The following is a 20,774-nucleotide window of genomic DNA, read 5'->3' on the forward strand; positions in this document are numbered from 1 at the left end:
GCTTGTTTTTAGCATCAGAGCTAATTAGCCAGCGGTCTTGTGAGTCTAATGGCGCTTTTCCACTGCAGGGCCTCGCTCGGCTTAGTACGGTATGGCTAGGCCTTGTTAGGACTGGCTCACTTTATGCTGCGTTTCCATTACAGTTTAAGAACTGGGGCAGTAACTATAGTAACGCAGTGTAGGCGGAGCCGTGACGTCATCGTCAATGCGAAACACAAAACCAACATCAGCCGTTAGCTCTTAGCACTCAGAGCTCACAGCTCCTCATATCTGATCAGAAACTAGACAGAAGTTAAACAAGTACAAACCACAGACTGCCTGTGTCATGGAGAACACAGTCGCTGGTTTATTTATGTCTGTCGGCCGTTGTTGTGAGTGTGGACGGTCGGAGCATTTACAACGTTAGCTTAGCCAAGCTACATTTAGAAAGCACGCATTTTAAAAGGTGTTTCTCTGCCGTCTGTCTGCAGACTCGTCAAAGCGTTAATTCATGGTTGTTACTAACCGGTATCAGTGTGTTGTTACTTCGGCATAATTTAGAAACGTGTATTACAATTAAATCACGGTCAAATATGTTCATCTTGTTGTAGTTGCCAGCGATTCTCTCACTAGTTTAGCATGCTCAGCCCGGTTGTTGGGCCGGAAAGAACCTCGATTTTGGAGAGCCAGAAAAAACGGTGAAAAAGTACCCGGTAGCCGGAACTACGCCAAGTGGAAACGCAACCAGCGCTGTAGTGGAAATGCGCCATTAAAGGGGTTTTATCATTATTTCATTATTACTCAAGATCAGTCTGACACATCAAAGGGCTCCTCTGAGAGTGTGTCTGCCTGTGTGTGTGTGTGTGTGTGTGTGTGTGTGTGTGTGTGTGTGTGTGTGTGTGTCTTGTCCTCACCCTGCCTCCTCAGCTCATTCTTCACGGCCTCCACTCCTCCCTTCTTCTCGATGAAGTCGTAGATGACCTTTGACGTCTCTCGGTCCTTCAGCTGAGCCTCGGAGATGCCGCACATGTCGAACAGGTTCTTCAGCTCCGGGTCCAGGTTGTTCAGCTGCAACACACACCAATTTAAAAACACACACACACTGGTAACATCTACTGGTCCAAGCATGTAGTTAGTCTTGTCACTGACGAGTATATGCGTATTAAAGTTGGCTAAACTAATGGAGAAAGAAAGCTGATCACGAGTAAAGAGCTTTATGACTTTAAAGGAACAATTTGTCCAGACAATTATTTTGTGTGTTATAGTGACTCCTTCTGGTGACTTCCCGTACTGCATGAAATAGTTCTTTTTAGTTCCCATGTGACAGGAAGTTAGCCTGAGACATTTCAGAATAGCATGTGTAGGTTTGTATGTTTCTACATTATATATCTTTACCTTGAGTGCATTATTGTGATCTTTGATCCCAGCTGACATACCGTAGTTGCTGTATATGCAATATAGCCTAAACATTGCATCTGTACTTTGGCACTGACCTAATTTCATGCCGTCTTGGATATATCTATGTATACGTAATTATTATGTTTCTGTATTCCTTCAGCTTCACACTGCTTGCTTAGTAAAGCTTCAAAACATCATCTCGTGGTCCTGAGTTTTACTTTGAGAGAGAGTTCATCTCGCTGGTTAACCGAGAAGGGGATTTCGGCGAGGCCAGTATAACTGGTGTAATGTTTACTTTGCACTAAACCCCCGTTTCCACTACGGTTGCCTGTCTGCCATCACAATACCTTACACATGTACACTTATTTATTTTAGATACTGGTGCACTTTGTCGTCCACCTGGATGTGTATGTTTGTAAATTGTAGTGTAAGGTATTCTGATTCCAAACACAAGGTAAACAAATTGACTGGCTTTTATTTTTTAAATGGCGAGACATATTTTAAAACAAATAAAATTAGAAGAATTATGTTCACCTCAGGTATCATCCTGCAAATTATCTAAAAGATCTCAATCCGACATTTTAATACAGAACACGGCAACATTTTCTCTGATCTTCTTTTTTATTATCATCGTTTTTTATTATTTCTTTGACCTATTTCCTTCTTCTTTTCGTAGGGCCACTACTGCATTATTGTACATTAATAGAGTTGAAAGGAAGTACAGAGTGGATCAAGCCCCAGGTACTAGCAAGTTACTTTGTGGCCCTTGCTTTTTGTTATTCAACACGTCTTTATTCCTTCTTCATTTTGGGGGTTTTAGAATAGTTTCGTCTGACGGTTCGTCAAATTGTTTTGTGGCTAACGAAGAAGATCTCGACTGGTTTCCTGGTTAGTCCAGCACTTAGTGAGGATCTTTTTAAACCTCTGCTTCAACTGATAAGAAATACACCTCGACTCCTTGTGCTCCTGTGCCCTCTGGTGGCCAACAGGTGCAACTACACACTGCTTTACACCTGAGCGCACTCAGCTACTCTCCATTAAATCAAACTGCAGATCTGCATGATCTCCTCCAAAGAAAACATGCACACCTCTTGCTCGCTGCAATGCATTCTGGGACTGACATGTTCTCGGGAGCATGAAGGACAAACGGAGACGATAACGAGGCAGCGATGGAAAGCAGTCGTCAGTTGAAAAATGACAGCCTCCATTTACAACTACAGATATTTATCAATCACTAAATGAGAACTCTGATGAAAACAACCCGTTTATTTCCCACTGGACGCACGGCATCACATCATAAATACTCGTAACATTACACCGTTGTACGTCCTGTACCACAGCTATAGGAATAAGGACTTGGAGATTTTGGAAGAATAAAGTGCTTTGAGTGCTTATATTTAAATATCTCGATGCATTCCTTCCTTCAGTGTTCAGTGAACTCTGTGTCCGCTTTCTGAGACACAGTGACACGTTTCTGAATATGAGCAGGAAGCAAAAAGACCCTATTGTGTGATTTCATCATGCAGCCGCCACACAGGTCGCTATTGTGTTCCTGCGTGTGTGTGTGTGTGTGTGTGTGTGTGTGTGTGTGTGTGTGTGTGTGTGTGTGTGTGTGTGGTGTGTGTGACTTACATCAAATCCCGTGTTTGGATCCCAGCCCACGTGACCGATGTGCCTGCAGAAGACGGGACAGATATGCAGATATGTGGTGAGATCACATGCATAAATATACAGAAGCATGTGGGCCACGGTGTGCACATGTAAAACACACACACACACACACACAGGAGTGACATCAGTCAGATAGACAGAGGGTCATTGAGAAGCTCTCAGACCACAATGCAACATGCTTACTGCTTGATCAGACAGAAAAAAAACACACACACACACACACACACACACACACACACACACACACGAGATTTTTCTTTGTCCTTTTTGTCACTAAGACAGTTTTGTCTCAGGAGTTTTACACATGCAGAGTTTGCTGTGACCGTGTGAAAATCTGATAACTTGTGTTATCCAGAATACAATCTTTTGGGGGTTTTGTAGCTTCAGCGAGAAATATTTGGAGATTTTCCAAGGCTTGAGACGTGCTGCCAAACATCTGCTTATACTCTATACTGTAAGTCGCTTTGTCTTTTTTCTCTAATGAGAAATTAAGCAAAACATTTGACTGCAAGGATTTTCCTTTCGATTTAAATGAAAACATAATAATATGCAATACTCCCAAAAAACAGAGCTATCCGTTTGAGAAGAACTACTACGAATAAAGGTCGATGCATACTGAATAATATAGGATTAGTATTGCCGTATTTTATTGGCTATTTGTATATTTGTTGGTAATGTATAAATAATTAAAGCAAAAAAAAAAAAAAAAAAAATAACTTTTTGGACCTTGTTTAAAATGGCGAAAGTCAAAGCTTAAAGACTTGCTAAAAAACATTTCCCAAATCATCCCATGGCTTTTCAGTTTTAAAACGGGCCACTGATTTATCTTGTTGAAGTAGCCACTAGAGCTTAACCGGTTGCGTTTGGAGTCGGAGCCACCGAGGACTAACAAGGTATCGTAAGTGTTAGGCAATCATTTGCTTAGGTATTCAACCTTCGACACGGTTCATCTCACCGTCTCCTCTCCCCGTCTCCTCTCCCACGGCACAGGTCTACGGCCTTGGGTATCGCTGCTATCTCTCTGGAGGAGCGGCAGCTTGGGCGCATTGTTGCTGCCAGTCTGTGACCGAGCACAAGCCGCCATGAGGTAGTTTACTGTTCACAAGGTTCCCTGGCGCTCATTCTTTCACATTCTTTCTGTGGACGAGAGCTCTATAGATTCAGGGTCCGTGATGTTTCGTCTCGCTGATGAGGAATGTTGATTATTACACTCCGAACTAATTAAAACCTCGAGCTGCAGAAGAGTTCTTCAGAATTGGTTGGGGCGGCGAAGTCCATAGGGACTAGGGTTGCCAGAAACTGACCATGATCAAAATCGATTATTCGGCAGCCCTGGCGAATAATAATAGATTATTCGACAGCCCGCGGGAGAGAAAAAAAAAAAGAAGGAATTCCGTTGTTTTCTTTACTGGAACATGTTTAACAGTACAAACAACAACAAGCATGTCATCACAACGACGTGGCCTTGAAGTGAAGTTGGTAATGGCCGGCTGCTGCGTCTTTCTCTGTAACCTCTTTGGCTTCGCACTCAAATGCCAACGCATTGTTGAGGTTGAGCTGTGAGAGACCAACGTCTTTTCGCAGAGCTTGCATTTAACTTCCTTTGGACTTGTAAGTTCGAAGTAGTTCCACGAGGAGGAACTCTTTGTACCTGCCGCTTTGTTCATCTTTAGTCGCACGTGTGAGGGGGAGGGGGGGGGGGGGGGGGTCGGTGTGTAGCAGCTGCAGCAGCAGTCTGCTCTGCACGCAGGCTTCCTCCAAGTTTACAGTAAAACAAACTGGTGGTGTGACCAATGACCATTTACAATTATTAATACTATTACTATTATTAGCATATATATATATATATATTTATTTATGAAACTAAGCCAGAAAAAAAAAATAAAAACATAAATAATAAAAAAAATAAAAAATCGATTTTTAAAAATAATATTCGATTATGGAGACTGTAGCGAATATTCGAATAATCGAATAATCGCTGGCATCCCCAATAGGGACTTGTCTTGGCAACCGGAAGGTCACCAGTTCAAGTCCCGGAAAGACCAAGTGCTACCGAGGGGTCCCTGAGCAAGGCACCGTTCCCTACACGGCTCCCCGGGCGCCGTACAAAATGGCAGCCCACTGCTCCGAACACTAGGATGGGTCGAATGCAGAGAAACCGTTTCGTTACATAAGTTGAATCTTCTTCTACAACCGCTGTGTCAACTCGTGACTAGGGATGCCAGCGATTATTCGCTACAGTCTCCATAATCGAATATTATTTTTAAAAATCGATTTTATTTATTTTTTATTTTTTTCTGGCTTAGTTTCAACCAAAATATATATAAATATATATATGCTAATAATAGTAATAGTATTAATAATTGATTATTATTCGCCAGGGCTGTCGAATAATCGATTTTGATCATGGTCAGTTTCTGGCAACCCTACTCGTGACACAGCACCTGTCGTCAACTCTCCGGCCGTATCTCCAAATAAACCGTCAGTGTTTGCCATCAAAGCTCTCCTCGTGCCTCTGAGTCCCGTTTCCAATTGCTTCAGAAGTTCCCCCGCAGTAAGTAAACATAAAAAATGACTTGAAAGTTATAAGTAATATTTCAATGAATAACTCCAACCTGGTTGAGCTTCTCCAACGTGAGGACTTTCTGCTTTCCTTTGTTCGATAATATCTCGGTTTTAGAGTTTGAGCCACACTGGGGACTAAAAACACTATCGTAAGTAAACTTAGAAAATAATTGAAAGTTATAAAAATAATCAATGATTTCTTGAGCGATTATTCAATTAAAGACTCCAACGATTGCCTGGTTGAGCTTCTCCAACGTGAGGACTTTCTGCTTTCCTTTATATCCCTGGGTTCTGGACAGACTTTTGGAGACGGGAGACTCACTGGAAGTTGCTCGGCGTGCCGATGTCCGCCTTGGTGAGCTTCTTCTTCTTGCTGGCTTTGGCCTTCTTGTCCTTCCGGTGGAGCATGTTGTTCAGGTGGTACGGCTGCTGGCTGTGGGAGTTGTGGAAGCGGCTGTTGTTGATCTCCGGGTTCTTGATGTCCACAGTGGCGATGTGCAGCGCGGGACCTGAAAACAGAGAGACGGACATGAGCCCGTTTAGAAACAACACTTCTACACGGCGAATATTGAAGGTCACCGATTATTTCCACGTCTTTTATACATAAGCATGTGTCCCCTCTTCTTCATGTCTCTTCTACATCAACATGTGTCCCCTCTTCTTCATGTCTCTTCTACATCAACATGTGTCCCCTCTTCTTCAGGTCTCTTCTACATCAACATGTGTCCCCTCTTCTTCATGTCTCTTCTACATCAACATGTGTCCCCTCTTCTTCATGTCTCTTCTACATCAACATGTGTCCCCTCTTCTTCATGTCTCTTCTACATCAACATGTGTCCCCTCTTCTTCATGTCTCTTCTACATCAACATGTGTCCCCTCTTCTTCATGTCTCTTCTACATCAACATGTGTCCCCACTTCTTCAGGTCTCTTCTACATCAACATGTGTCCCCTCTTCTTCACGTCTCTTCTACATCAACATGTGTCCCCTCTTCTTCACGTCTCTTCTACATCAACATGTGTCCCCTCTTCTTCATGTCTCTTCTACATCAGCATGTGTCCCCTCTTCTTCACGTCTCTTCTACATCAACATGTGTCCCCTCTTCTTCACGTCTCTTCTACATCAACATGTGTCCCCTCTTCTTCACGTCTCTTCTACATCAACATGTGTCCCCTCTTCTTCACGTCTCTTCTACATCAACATGTGTCCCCTCTTCTTCACGTCTCTTCTACATCAACATGTGTCCCCTCTTCTTCACGTCTCTTCTGCATCAACATGTGTCCCCTCTTCTTCATGTCTCTTCTGCATCAACATGTGTCCCCTCTTCTTCACGTCTCTTCTACATCAACATGTGTCCCCTCTTCTTCATGTCTCTTCTACATCAGCATGTGTCCCCTCTTCTTCACGTCTCTTCTACATCAACATGTGTCCCCTCTTCTTCACGTCTCTTCTACATCAACATGTGTCCCCTCTTCTTCACGTCTCTTCTACATCAACATGTGTCCCCTCTTCTTCACGTCTCTTCTACATCAACATGTGTCCCCTCTTCTTCACGTCTCTTCTACATCAACATGTGTCCCCTCTTCTTCACGTCTCTTCTGCATCAACATGTGTCCCCTCTTCTTCATGTCTCTTCTGCATCAACATGTGTCCCCTCTTCTTCACGTCTCTTCTACATCAACATGTGTCCCCTCTTCTTCACGTCTCTTCTACATCAACATGTGTCCCCTCTTCTTCACGACTCTTCTACATCAACATGTGTCCCCTCTTCTTCATGTCTCTTCTACATCAACATGTGTCCCCTCTTCTTCATGTCTCTTCTACATGCTGCCGTTAACTCTCACACTGAGCCTTCATTATCCATCTCGTCGAATATCCTAAAGGTCAAGTGTTGGTCTTTCCTCTCCCGTCGGTTTGATAGCATTCCTCGAGTCCTGGAATTCCTCCTAATCTCAACACAAACCTCGGCAGCATCTGACAGAACACTAATCCACTGCTAATCCCAGTCTAAATCTCCCGACTCCCCATGCATGCTGGAAGTCTACGACCAGGAACACTGTCTCGCCTCAAGCCCTCAAACTCCAAGAACCAGGAGGCGAGGTGTTGAACATGGCAGGATTTTACCGAGGTATCGAGAAAGATAAGACTCCAGATATTTGGCCTCTTTGATTGATAAAATGATGGTATTGAAGGTAAACGTGTTTATACTTCTCAACAGAGACGGTAAGTAACTAAGTGCATTTACTCAAGTACAATTTAGAGATACTTGTACTTTAGTATTTCCATGTTATGCTACTTTGTACTTCTACTCCACTTCAATTCAGAGGTACATGCTGTACTTTACTCCACTACATGTATTTAATCCCTTTAGTTACTTCTCAGATGTGGATGAATGATGTGAAATCTAATCAAGTGTTGAATCAGACTTTAGTTCCACCTGGAGTAAATCCACCAGCTACCCTGCAGTCTACAAAGTACTTCAGACGAGCTGCTCCTTCACCAGCTACCCTGCAGTCTACAAAGTACTTCAGACTAGCTGCACCTCCACCAGCTACCCTGCAGTCTACAAAATACTTCAGACTAGCTGCACCTTCACCAGCTACCCTGCAGTCTACAAAGTACTTCAGACTAGCTGCACCTTCACCAGCTACCCTGCAGTCTACAAAGTACTTCAGACTAGCTGCACCTCCACCAGCTACCCTGCAGTCTACAAAGTACTTCAGACTAGCTGCACCTTCACCAGCTTTGAGAACACTTTCATGATCAATCATTATAAACATATCATATATATTATTCTGAAATGGACCAATCTGCACAACGACTACTTTCACTGTCTTTCACTATATTTAGATGAGAATACTTTCTACTTTCACTTGAGGAACATTTTGAATGCAGGACTTTTACTGTAACAGAGTATTCCTACACTCTGGTACTTCTACTTTTACTCAAGTACACGACCTGAGTACTACTACTTTTACTCTAGTACAAGATCTGAGTACTTCTACTTTTACTCTAGTACAAGATCTGAGTACTTCTACTTTTACTCAAGTACAAGATCTGAGTACTTTTACTCAAGTACAAGATCTGAGTACTTTTACTCAAGTACAAGATCTGAGTACTTTTACTCAAGTACAAGATCTGAGTACTTTTACTCAAGTACAAGATCTGAGTACTTTTACTAAAGTACACGATCTGAGTACTTCTACTTTTACTCAAGAACAAGACCTGAGTACTTCTACTTTAACTCAAGCACAAGATCTGAGTACTTCTACTTTTACTCAAGTACACTATCTGAGTACTTCTACTTTTACTCAAGTACAAGACCTGAGTACTTTTACTCAAGTACAATATCTGAGTACTTCTACTCAAGAACAAGATCTGAGTACTTCTACTTTAACTCAAGTATACGACCTGAGTACTACTACTTTTACTTTAGTACAAGATCTGAGTACTTCTACTTTAACTTAAGGACAAGATCTGAGTACTTCTACTTTTACTCAAGTACAAGATCTGAGTACTTCTACTTTTACTCAAGTACAAGATCTGAGTACTTCTACTTTTACTCAAGCACAAGATCTGAGTACTTCTACTTTTACTCAAGCCCAAGATCTGAGTACTTCTACTTCTACTCAAGTACACGATCTGAGTACTTCTACTTTTACTCAAGTACAAGACCTGAGTACTTCTACTTTTACTCAAGTACAAGATCTGAGTACTTCTACTTTTACTCAAGTACACGATCTGAGTACTTCTACTTTTACTCAAGTACAAGATCTGAGTACTTCTACTTTTACTCAAGTACAAGATCTGAGTACTTCTACTTCTACTCAAGCACAAGATCTGAGTACTTCTACTTTTACTCAAGTACAAGATCTGAGTACTTCAACTTTTACTCAAGTACAAGATCTGAGTACTTCAACTTTTACTCAAGTACACGATCTGAGTACTTCTACTTTTACTCAAGTACAAGATCTGAGTACTTTTACTCAAGTACAATATCTGAGTACTTCTACTCTAACTCAAGTACAAGACCTGAGTACTTCTATTTTTACTCAAGTACAAGATCTGAGTACTTTTACTCAAGTACAATATCTGAGTACTTCTACTTTAACTCAAGTACAATATCTGAGTACTTCTACTCAAGAACAAGATCTGAGTACTTCTACTTTAACTCAAGTATACGACCTGAGTACTACTACTTTTACTTTAGTACAAGATCTGAGTACTTCTACTTTTACTCAAGTACAAGATCTGAGTACTTCTACTTCTACTCAAGTACACGATCTGAGTACTTCTACTTTTACTCAAGTACAAGACCTGAGTACTTCTACTTTTACTCAAGTACAAGATCTGAGTACTTCTACTTTTACTCAAGCACAAGATCTGAGTACTTCCACTTTTACTCAAGCACAAGATCTGAGTACTTCTACTTTTACTCAAGCCCAAGATCTGAGTACTTCTACTTTTACTCAAGCCCAAGATCTGAGTACTTCTACTTTTACTCAAGTACAAGACCTGAGTACTTCTACTTTTACTCAAGTACAAGACCTGAGTACTTCTACTTTTACTCAAGTACAAGACCTGAGTACTTCTACTTTTACTCAAGTACAAGACCTGAGTACTTCTACTTTTACTCAAGTACAAGATCTGAGTACTTCTACTTCTACTCAAGTACACGATCTGAGTACTTCTACTTTTACTCAAGTACAAGACCTGAGTACTTCTACTTTTACTCAAGTACAAGATCTGAGTACTTCTACTTTTACTCAAGTACACGATCTGAGTACTTCTACTTTTACTCAAGTACAAGATCTGAGTACTTCTACTTTTACTCAAGTACAAGATCCGAGTACTTCTACTTCTACTCAAGCACAAGATCCGAGTACTTCTACTTCTACTCAAGCACAAGATCTGAGTACTTCTACTTTTACTCAAGTACAAGATCTGAGTACTTCAACTTTTACTCAAGCACAAGATCTAAGTACTTCTACTTTTACTCAAGTACAAGACCTGAGTACTTCAACTTTTAATCAAGCACAAGATCTGAGTACTTCTACTTTTACTCAAGTACAAGATCTGAGTACTTCTACTTTTACTCAAGCACAAGATCTGAGTACTTTTACTCAAGTACAAGATCTGAGTACTTCTCCTTCTACTCAAATACAAGATCCGAGTACTTTTACTTTTACTCAAGTACAAGATCTGAGTACTTCTACTTTTACTCAAGCACAAGATCTGAGTACTTTTACTCAAGTACAAGATCTGAGTACTTCTACTTTTACTCAAGCACAAGATCTGAGTACTTCTCCCACCTCTGCTTCATAAAGTAAGGCATCAAACATATGGTATTTTCATCAGTACAGAAACAGAGGTATCATTTGGCAGATATGTTTCCACTAAATGCAGTTTCTTGTTCCCGAGTTCCTGCCAAGACTCCTTGAGGAAAGCTGCTAAACTCGCCAATAAAACTCTGGTTTCTTCTCCAAAACAAACCTGACGGCATCCACTTACAACTTCCCTTCCTACTTGGCTGGATACAGCTCCGAGTGTATATCGAAGCTTTCGTCAATAAAGAGCATCTATGAAGAAGATGTAAGAGTTCACATCAGGTAACGGGAGATTCGGAGGCCTCAACCTTCCCAAACAAAGCAAATGATCCCCGAAGTACCAACACACAAGAAGCTGCTCCACTAGACCAGTTCTTGTCATTCCTGTTCTCAGAATGAGGACAAGAACAGGACAAGAGGAAGGCAAACTTTGTTCATTGACAAAATCGAGTTACGGCCTAGAAAAGATGCACGCAGAACTCTTCCAATATCTCCAGCCTCCACAAGGAAAGCTGCTAAACTTGCCAATTCAATTCTTGGATTTTTTCCAAAACAAACCTGACGGCCTCAATTTACAACTTCCCTTCCTACTTGGCTGGATACAGCTCCGAGTGCATATCGAAGCTTTCGTCAATAAAGAGCATATGTGAAGAAGATGTAAGAGTTCACATCAGGTAACAGGAGATTCGGAGGCCTCAACCTTCCCAAACAAAGTAGGAGGACAAGAAGAAAACAAGTGAAGGTGAACTTTGTTTAACGTTTAAATTGTATTCAGGAAAAACATGTCGCTGCTTCCCAAAGTAATGTCCGAAACGTCGGCATCATTCTGCAGATTTCACTAAACACCGTTTCTTGTTTTGCCAAGAAAAACTCGAGTTCCTGCCAAGAACACGTGCGATCAAAGTCTTTGAAAGACTGGAGTGCAACTTGATAGACTCCATAAGGACAGTAGCTAAACTCTGCTTTCTTTTCCAAGAGAAACACAACGGCATCAATTTACAACTTCCCTTCCTACTTGGCTCGACACGGCGAAGAGTATATATTCAAACCATCGTCAATGAAGAGCATCTGTGAACAAGGATTTAAGAGTTCACATCGGCTAAAGAGAGATTCAGAGGCACACTAAACAAGTGAAGGCGAACTGTGTTCAATGAACGACTCTTATTGAAGAAAAACAAGTCCATACTTCTCAAAGTAAGGTATCCAACATCTTCCATTTGTATTAGGGTTGCCAGAAACTGACCATGATCAAAATCGATTATTCGGCAGCCCTGGCGAATAATAATCGATTATTCGACCGACCCCGAGACTGTAGCGAATATTCGAATAATCGCTGGCATCCCTAATTTGTATCAGTACTGACATCTAGGTATCATTTAGCAAAACATATACTTCCACTAAATGCAGTTTCTTGTTTGCCTAGAAAACTCGATTCGCTGCCAAACACATGAGCACTACTTTTGACAGACTCCATAAGGGAAACCGGCAACACGGCCAAAAAAAAAAAAATTGGCTCTTCTCCAAAACAAACCTTAAAACCCGTCTTCCTACTCTGCTTGATACAGGAACGAGTTTATATTCAAGTCCTCGTCAATACAAAGCATCTATGAAGAAGGTCACATGAGGTAACGAGAGATTCGGAGGCCTCAACATTCCCAAACAAAGAAAATTATCCCTGAAGTACCAACACAAGCAGCTGCTCCACTAGACCAGTTCTCGTCATTCCTGTTCTCAGAATGAGGACAAGAAAAAACAACAACTTTGTTCATTGACAAACTAGGGTTGCGGACAAAAAAACCATGCGCCGATCGATCAAAGTCTTTGAATATATCCAGACTCCATGAGGAAAGCTGCTAAACTCGCCAATACAACTCTGGTTTCTTCTCCAACACAAACCTGACAGCATCGACTTACAACTTCCCTTCCCACTTGGCTGGAAACAGGTAAGAGTATACATCCAGGCCATTGTCAATGAACATCAAGTGAAGACGCTGAGGCTGGATTTAAGAGTTCACATCAGGTAGCGAGAGATTCGGAGGGCTCAACATTCCCAAACAAAGTAGGAGGACAAGAAGAAAACAAGTGCAGGTGAACTTTGTTCAACGTTTAAATTGTATTCAGGAAAAACATGTCGATGCTTCCCAAAGTAATGTTGGAAACGTTGGTATCATTCTGCAGATTTCACTAAACACCGTTTCTTGTTTCACGAAGAAAAACTCGAGTTCCTGCCAAGAACACTCTTTGAAAGACTGATAGACTCCATAAGGAAAGCAGCTAAACTCAACAAAACTCTTAGCTCACAACTACCTTTCCTAATTGACTGGATATAGAAAAGAGTATATCCAAGCCCTCATCAATAAAGATCAAGTGGAGAAGCTGAGGCTGGATTTAAGAGTTCACGTCAGGTAACAAGAGACTCGGAGGCCTCAGCATTCCCAAACAATGTAACCCTGAAGCTGCTTCACTAGACCAGTTCTCGTCATTCCTGTTCTCTCAATGGAGGACGAGAACAATAGAGAAACTGAGACCCACATTCAGACACAGCAGCATCGCCCCTCTGTCGCTCTCACGCTTCACAATTTAAATGTCAGAGTGAATGTGGAGAAAACTTCAATGAAAGCCCGGTCGCAGGGAGAACATTCTGGAGCTGATGAAAGAGACGACTGATTAGTTCGGTGTATGTTAATCCTGCTCTCTGTCGCCCCACTGTTTGCCCACAGTCAGAGGGCTTAATGAACCGTCTGTTGAGACAACGTGCAGAAATCTGCAGAGGAGAATAATTACTGCGACCAAAACTCACAACTGTTCTTTGCCTAGACCTCATGAACACTAAGATAGGCTTTGCAGCTGCCTCCCCAAACGCAAAGACACTCTTCGTACAACATTCACTGATTTTGGCTGAACTGGCTACTGAAGGGACTGATACACATTTCTTGTCAACTTGCATATTTTACCAGCGTTTGGCATTCAACACCCTGGTGCTTGGCTATCGGGCTGTGAAGAGATTCGGTCCTTCCTACATCCAGGAAACGGTTAAACTATACACTTCAGCACTTTGCTCAGCGTCGGCCAATCAGCTTGCCACTCCCTGAAGGTTATGTTGAACCCAGGTAACCGCCAACAAAGACACACCTGTCTGCCATAATGGTAGGCGACCCATTGATAACACAGCAGGAAGTCTAGACATCTTCCGAGCCGTTTATCTTGTACAGAAAATACGTTTTAGCCCATTTGAAACTAATGCACCAGCCCTAAAAAAGGTTTGATTTATTATAAGCTACTGTATCTGCATTTTTCTGAGTTTGTATCTTTATGGTTTAATGCACTTAAAGTAAACATATTAGATGAAAGAAACCACTGATGACATGTAATTATTCTGTTCCCCAGGTTCTGACGAATACAAATTGTAGCCCCGCTAACTTAACTTTAGACCACATCCACATTAAACCTGCAAAAGATGTTCTGGCCTTACGTCCACAAGGAGGTGTCAAAGACAAATATAGACCGGTGTGTGCTTTGTAGAAACCGCCTGCAAATTGGATAGATCTTAAAATATCAGCCTCGTTTGGTGTGGAAAGGAACGCTTTTTAAATGGCTGAGCTTTATAAAATATTGCATCCACATCATACTATCAATCAAAGTATATATAATAGTGCTGTAGCGACGCATCGACTTCAAAATATCGCCGACGACATATTTCCGCGTCGCTACACACACGTGGGTCACCCACAGCAACAAGCAGTTCTAGCTGTGGTGGCTACCATTAGCAGCTAGCATTTGCTCTCCGATCTTTACATTAAAATGGAATTATGGATTATAAATTCAATCATTTTTTTATACATAGACGTTAAAAACCTATGGATTAACCGATTCAGCCGCGTTTTTTCTCGTTTTAATGCCATTGAACACGTCTTTTGATCAGATTGACAGCTACGGTGGTGAGACGATCTCCCTAGAAGCTCTGTAAAGGTACGTGTTGTGATGACTGTATTTGCTTCCCCTGTCGCGAGTCCGGATCACTCAGTGATGATACTATATACCTACATAATCTGTGGAACCTCAGCTTTAATCGGATATCTTGTATGTGCAGCTACGATGAGTAATAAGGGTACTTTTATCTTGAGTTCTGTGCCAATGTCCGTTAGCATTTTTCGCTCATGGGTCATTTAGATGCTTCTTATGAGACTGTTTTGTTTTGGTAAACATGGTTCGTATCGTCAATTAGCTGAGATTATTCCCGTTAATCTGGTATAACACGTTAATAGTCTGTTAAATATTAAGATTCCCTGAGACACAGTATCGTGAATTTTTTTTTTTACATGACGTTTTTTATGAATTGAACAACAGAAAAATAATCGTTAGATTAGTCGACTAATCGATCAAATAATCGCCCGATTAATCGTTTTCAAAATAATCGTTTCCCCCCAGCACTAATATATAATGTAAAGTATAAGGTCAATGGTTTAAAAGAATATCAGGCTGCAGACAGTTTTAGTTGAAATATCGTGATAAAATAGTAAGTGTTGAAGAATTCTTCAGGTCTTTTGAGATATCCACGACCCAACCATTCGACACATGACCTTACATCTATCCATTTCTTTAATTCTGTCTTTGCAAACAAAGTAATATATGCACCGTTGAGCTAATACTGGCACATCTACATGGGTATTTGTCATATGTAATGCTGATTCATAAACACTTTTATGAATATTAAAACATGTATTTAAGAAAGATGAAGCGACCAGAACAAATGTGGAGCAGCAGTAACCGTCGAGATTAGAGATTAGCCGTAATGTGCAGCACGACAGGGTTTAAAGGGAACAACAACGGAGGCCATGTGGTCCACATATGGCACAGATGGGCTTCCTGCTGACAGATTAACCTGCGGCTGACTGCCTCCCTATGTGAGTGTGAGTCATGAAGTCTGCAAGACAGCGCGTCAGGAAACACCACGGCGCTGTCACACAGTCACACACAAAAACATATCTTCGGGTGCTCGGTTTATAATCAGATTCTCGCTTCCGATTTCTACGAGCTGCTTTGTAAAACCACATATACTGAAGATATAGACAAACGTTTGAGAGTATGTGTTCTGCAACAAAAAGAGGATACAGGATGCAGTCAGGTGTTTGAGAAGAAGAACCTATACGGATAAGGGCTGCACAATTAATCAAAATGTAATTGAAAGTAATGCAAAACAAAAATCCTATTTGTTAAAAGGCTAAATGTTAAAAATACATTTTTAATGAAGTATAGTGGAGCTGCAGAGATACTCAGGCCTACTCGTCGTATACTACAAACTAATTTGTATTAGAAATCCTCACTCAGAATACAGTACACTAATGTTTGTCGCATAGGTTAAGTGAGAAGTTGTAGTATGAATAGGATTACCGTACTTTTCGGACTATAAACCGCGACTTTTTCCCCCATTTTTTCTGTACAGCTAACGGCCACTAGGGGACCTCCTAAATCTATGGATTTACAGGTAAAATTAACCACCTTTAATGCTACGGGCTCTAGGACCGGTCCGCGCCCGCCACCTTTAAGCGGCGGGCTCCAGCAGGAAAAGCTGGAGGCCGGGAAAGAGTGAGACAGGTAGCGCGCCAAAGTAAAAGTGGAACCGAGAGACAGAACGAGAGCAAGACAGACGGACAGTTTAGCTGCTGCGGCTCATATGCCGGTGCGCTTTGTAGTCCGAAAAGTACGGTAGTCAGAATTGGTACTTCCTCGTGACAAAGCAAAACTGTTATTGTTGAAAGCTATAAAACCTTGAACGTTTACAACACCGTTAAATAAAAGCAATCTGTGCGATACAGAATTCCACAATTTAATAATGTTAATACTGGCTGCTGCTTCGCCACTTTGTATACGTCATCAGGGGTGTTTCTAGAACGATATAGTGGGAGAACTATGGCGCTGATCTTGTATATAAGATGTATCAATTCGGAACTGAAGCCGTCTCTGCCGTCAGACGCTCTATTTGACACTTGAGTAATTATACAGTTTTTGACTAACAGAAATATCGTTTTCTGGCAACATTTTACGGGGAAAATCTGCATTTTGGTACGGGGGCAGAGAACAAGCTCTCTTACTCTTATAATGGTGCCCCTTTTCTTATATATTGCATCTGTACTTATTTGACGTGGGCTTCTTATTTAAAATGTTAGTCTTCTTGCATTTTAATTATACAGTTTTTATCCATTTTAAAAACAGCCGAGTTTTTGACCGGTTCTTTTTTTAGTCACCGCACCACAGACGGTACATCTGGAGATTTTCATTTAAAAATCAACAGATGTTTTTTTTCTTAATCCAGGTCAAGATGACGGAGCAGACCGGAGGCTACAGCAGCTGGAGGAGAATCTGAATCATCGACATTTAGAGTTCAACGTACCATTTTTAGGGTCACCTCTCTTCTCTGCAAAAAGAGAAATTAACACGGTTATAGTTTCAGAATATCAACACGTAAAATGGAAGATATTTAGAGATTTGTTTGGAAGAGGCGAGAGAAGAGGGTTTCAGAAAGTGTGCGCAGGTTTAGTTTTGTGGCAGTTCAAGCAAGACAAGTTTTAAAGACGCAAAGCCCACAAGTGTTGAAGCTTTCAGAGGAAAACATGCTGCCTTATGTAGAGAGGGGTGCAGGAAAGAGTCCACAAACCATCATCTCGAAGTCAATGATATGTTTGAATATGTTTTTGGTCCTGGGATAAGGTCTGTGGTTAACACAAGATGCAGAGATGATTGTTCTACGACATAAAATAAATCAGTAAATACCCTTTTGGTGGATTTAAAAACGGCGGTTCCTGACAAGTGTCTAAATGAGACGACTGAACGTCATCATGTTCATACATTAGCCTCCTTTAGCTTAGCGGCGGTGACGTGAAGTCATGTGACCGTGCTGTAGTTCCTTTATAGCCCAACATTAGCCACCTTTAGCTTAGCGGAGGTGACGTGAAGTCATGTGACCGTGCTGTAGTTCCTTTATAGCCCAACATTAGCCACCTTTAGCTTAGCGGAGGTGACGTGAAGTCATGTGACCGTGCTGTAGTTCCTTTATAGCCCAACATTAGCCACCTTTAGCTTAGCGGAGGTGACGTGAAGCCATGTGACCGTGCTGTAGTTCTTTCTAGCCCAACATTAGCCACCTTTAGCTTAGCGGAGGTGACGTGAAGTCATGTGACCGTGCTGTAGTTCCTTTATAGCCCAACGTTAGCCACCTTTAGCTTAGCGGTGGTGACGTGAAGCCATGTGACCGTGCTGTAGTTCCTTTATAGCCCAACGTTAGCCACCTTTAGCTTAGCGGTAGTGACGTGAAGCCATGTGACCGTGCTGTAGTTCCTTTATAGCCCAACATTAGCCGCCTTTAGCTTAGCGGTGGTGACGTGAAGTCATGTGACCGTGCTGTAGTTCCCTTCTAGCCCAACATTAGCCTCCTTTAGCTGAGCAGTGGAGACGTGAAGTCATGTGACCGTGCTGTAGTTCCTTTATAGCCCAACATTAGCCACCTTTAGCTTAGCGGTGGAGACGTGAAGTCATGTGACCGTGCTGTAGTTCCGTTATAGCCCAACATTAGCTTTTTACTCGAAAATCAGTAAGTGGTGTTAACATGTGGAGATTATCCTGCTGAACTAAACGTATGAGTATCATAAATATTTGTTTGACAATAATTTTAAATCCAATCGAAAGATCTTATTGGCTTTTTGTAGAGTGAACCTGGTAGATGCTATTGCTTAGTCGAAAAATATTATAAATATACATCATCCCTGCACCACTCTATTTGATGTAAACAGTCAGAAAAATAGTTCAGGAAGTCTTGAGCGGAAGGGAAGCAAAAGCTTTGAAAGCTTAGTTGTGTCTCAAAGAAAATCTCCCCCCTGTTTGACCCTCAGTCATCATCACAGTTTGAAGGCTGACATGCTGAGAGGAGCCTCGTTGCAGAGAACACAGACGGACTGACAGCTTTACCACAGAGAGACAAACACAAGTAACTGCAGCAGAGAAAAGGAGGAAACTGTCCCAAACTCAACACGTCCTCATCTTCAGATACGTAATGCAGATAGCTTAATACCCCTCAACAAACACTGCGCCAACAACAACAACAACCAGAAGCTGCATATCTTTGCATGAAGCGATAAGAAAGTAAGATTTGTTTACAACCAGGGTCCTTAATTCACAAACTTAAGATACCTCACCTTCTGATAACTCTCTAATCGAAGAGGAACTCAACAATATATTGGTGTGTATGATAAAAGGAATATATTCGAATAAGAGACCAAAGATTAATGCACGCATCTTTTCTTAATTTAAGAACAGTCTCAAGACCAAAACATTTCTTCAGACCAAGAGTCCGACAGCACTATGGATTATGTTGAAATGTCGTCTACTTCCTCTATAAATCTATTTTTAAAATGAGTAATCAATAAACCCTCCATGTTTACTGTTGTCGGCACAGATTCCCTCCTCTTGAGATACCCTCTGGGTGGAAGAAGTACTCAGATCTTGTACTTAAGTAAAAGTAGAAGTACCACAGTGTATAAATACTCGGTTAGCAGTAAAAGTCCTGCATATAAAGTTTGACTTAAGCCGAAAGTACTGGACTTGAATGAGGCGGACGGGTTTGGGACAGAACTGTAGATGTTAGCAGAAGAAGAGGAAAGAGTTCTGCAGCCCATGAGTGAGAGGTGAAAGGTCACACAGAGGAAGAGCACGTCGGTATAACGTACCGGTTTTGCGCTGCCGTCGGTTCAGCAGGTCGTTGATGGCCGCTCTGAATCTTTTGGCCTCTTCTTCACTGGCGAAGTTCAGACCGATCTGACAGTTCTGAGGGGAAGAAACAACACATTATTCAAATAAAAACATCTTACTTTGAATAAAGATGACTTAACGGAGGAGATTATAGAGCAGGGGTGTCAAACTCAAGGCCCGGGGGCCAAATCCGGCCCGCGACTTCATTTCATGTGGCCCCACAAGAGCTTGCAAAGAATATAATATGTTTATAATACGGTTACATGGCGATTTACAGAAGCACGTTGCCCATAAACTACATGTCCCACAATGCATCTCAAATTTGAATTTTTTTTCTCAGATTTGATTTTTTTCCTTCTAAATATGCATTTTTTTCTCAGAATTGACTTTTTTTTCAAAATGTCTTTTAAAATCATTTTGTGACATTCTCACTGAAGAGACTTGCAATTATTTGCCCCAGACTTCTGCTTTCAGACGTAGTTAAATATGAAGTTATTACCCTATCCGATAATAATCCAATGCAAAGGCAATAATGTAATATAATACATTAGTTTATATATTAAATATTTATGTATTTTTATATAGTCTTAAAGTTACAACCGGCCCTTTGAGTGCAGCCATAATGCGAATGTGGCCCGTGATGAAATTGAGTTTGACACCCCTGTAATAGAGTGTAAAGTCTGCACGACTCGGATAAGGATGTGTTGATTGGAAATTAAGCATTGTTAAATTCAAAAGATGGCATTAAATTAAGAAAAAGTTATTTATCAAAATATTGCTGATTTCTGGCTTTACCTGAAATACATTCAGCACAGACTTCTATAGCGCTTTAGACGCTCGAGTTAAACACCTCAAACATATTGATGCTTTCACAAAATAATTAAACAATGAGCATTTTGGTAAATAATCATCAGAAATGTGGATTTAATGAATAAGTGGGTAGACATGTCTGGTAAATTCAGAAACATTTACCAAAGTTTAGTCTTTAAATCGAGAATACTAATGGTCCCTTCTAGAATATTCGCATCGCTCTAATTGTGTGAGTTTCACCGCAGCTTGAAGTTGCGGGAAGGCCTCATTCAAACAGACACG

At 41.3% G+C, this 20,774-nt stretch overlaps 1 protein-coding gene across 1 annotated transcript; it reads right to left on the reverse strand.

The window, feature by feature from the left end:
- Positions 1 to 893: 893 nt before the first annotated feature.
- Positions 894 to 19,757, reverse strand: LOC117443818 (actin nucleation-promoting factor WASL-like; the record flags this gene model as incomplete). Its single annotated transcript, XM_034079651.1, has 5 exons — positions 894 to 1,047; positions 3,010 to 3,052; positions 5,936 to 6,122; positions 17,332 to 17,355; positions 19,661 to 19,757. Coding segments are annotated over 5 exons (505 nt in total), but the record flags the coding sequence as incomplete, so codon positions are not given.
- Positions 19,758 to 20,774: the final 1,017 nt, after the last annotated feature.

Source organism: Pseudochaenichthys georgianus, unplaced genomic scaffold (genome assembly GCF_902827115.2).
Source record: "Pseudochaenichthys georgianus unplaced genomic scaffold, fPseGeo1.2 scaffold_681_arrow_ctg1, whole genome shotgun sequence".
Lineage (NCBI taxonomy): Eukaryota > Metazoa > Chordata > Actinopteri > Perciformes > Channichthyidae > Pseudochaenichthys > Pseudochaenichthys georgianus.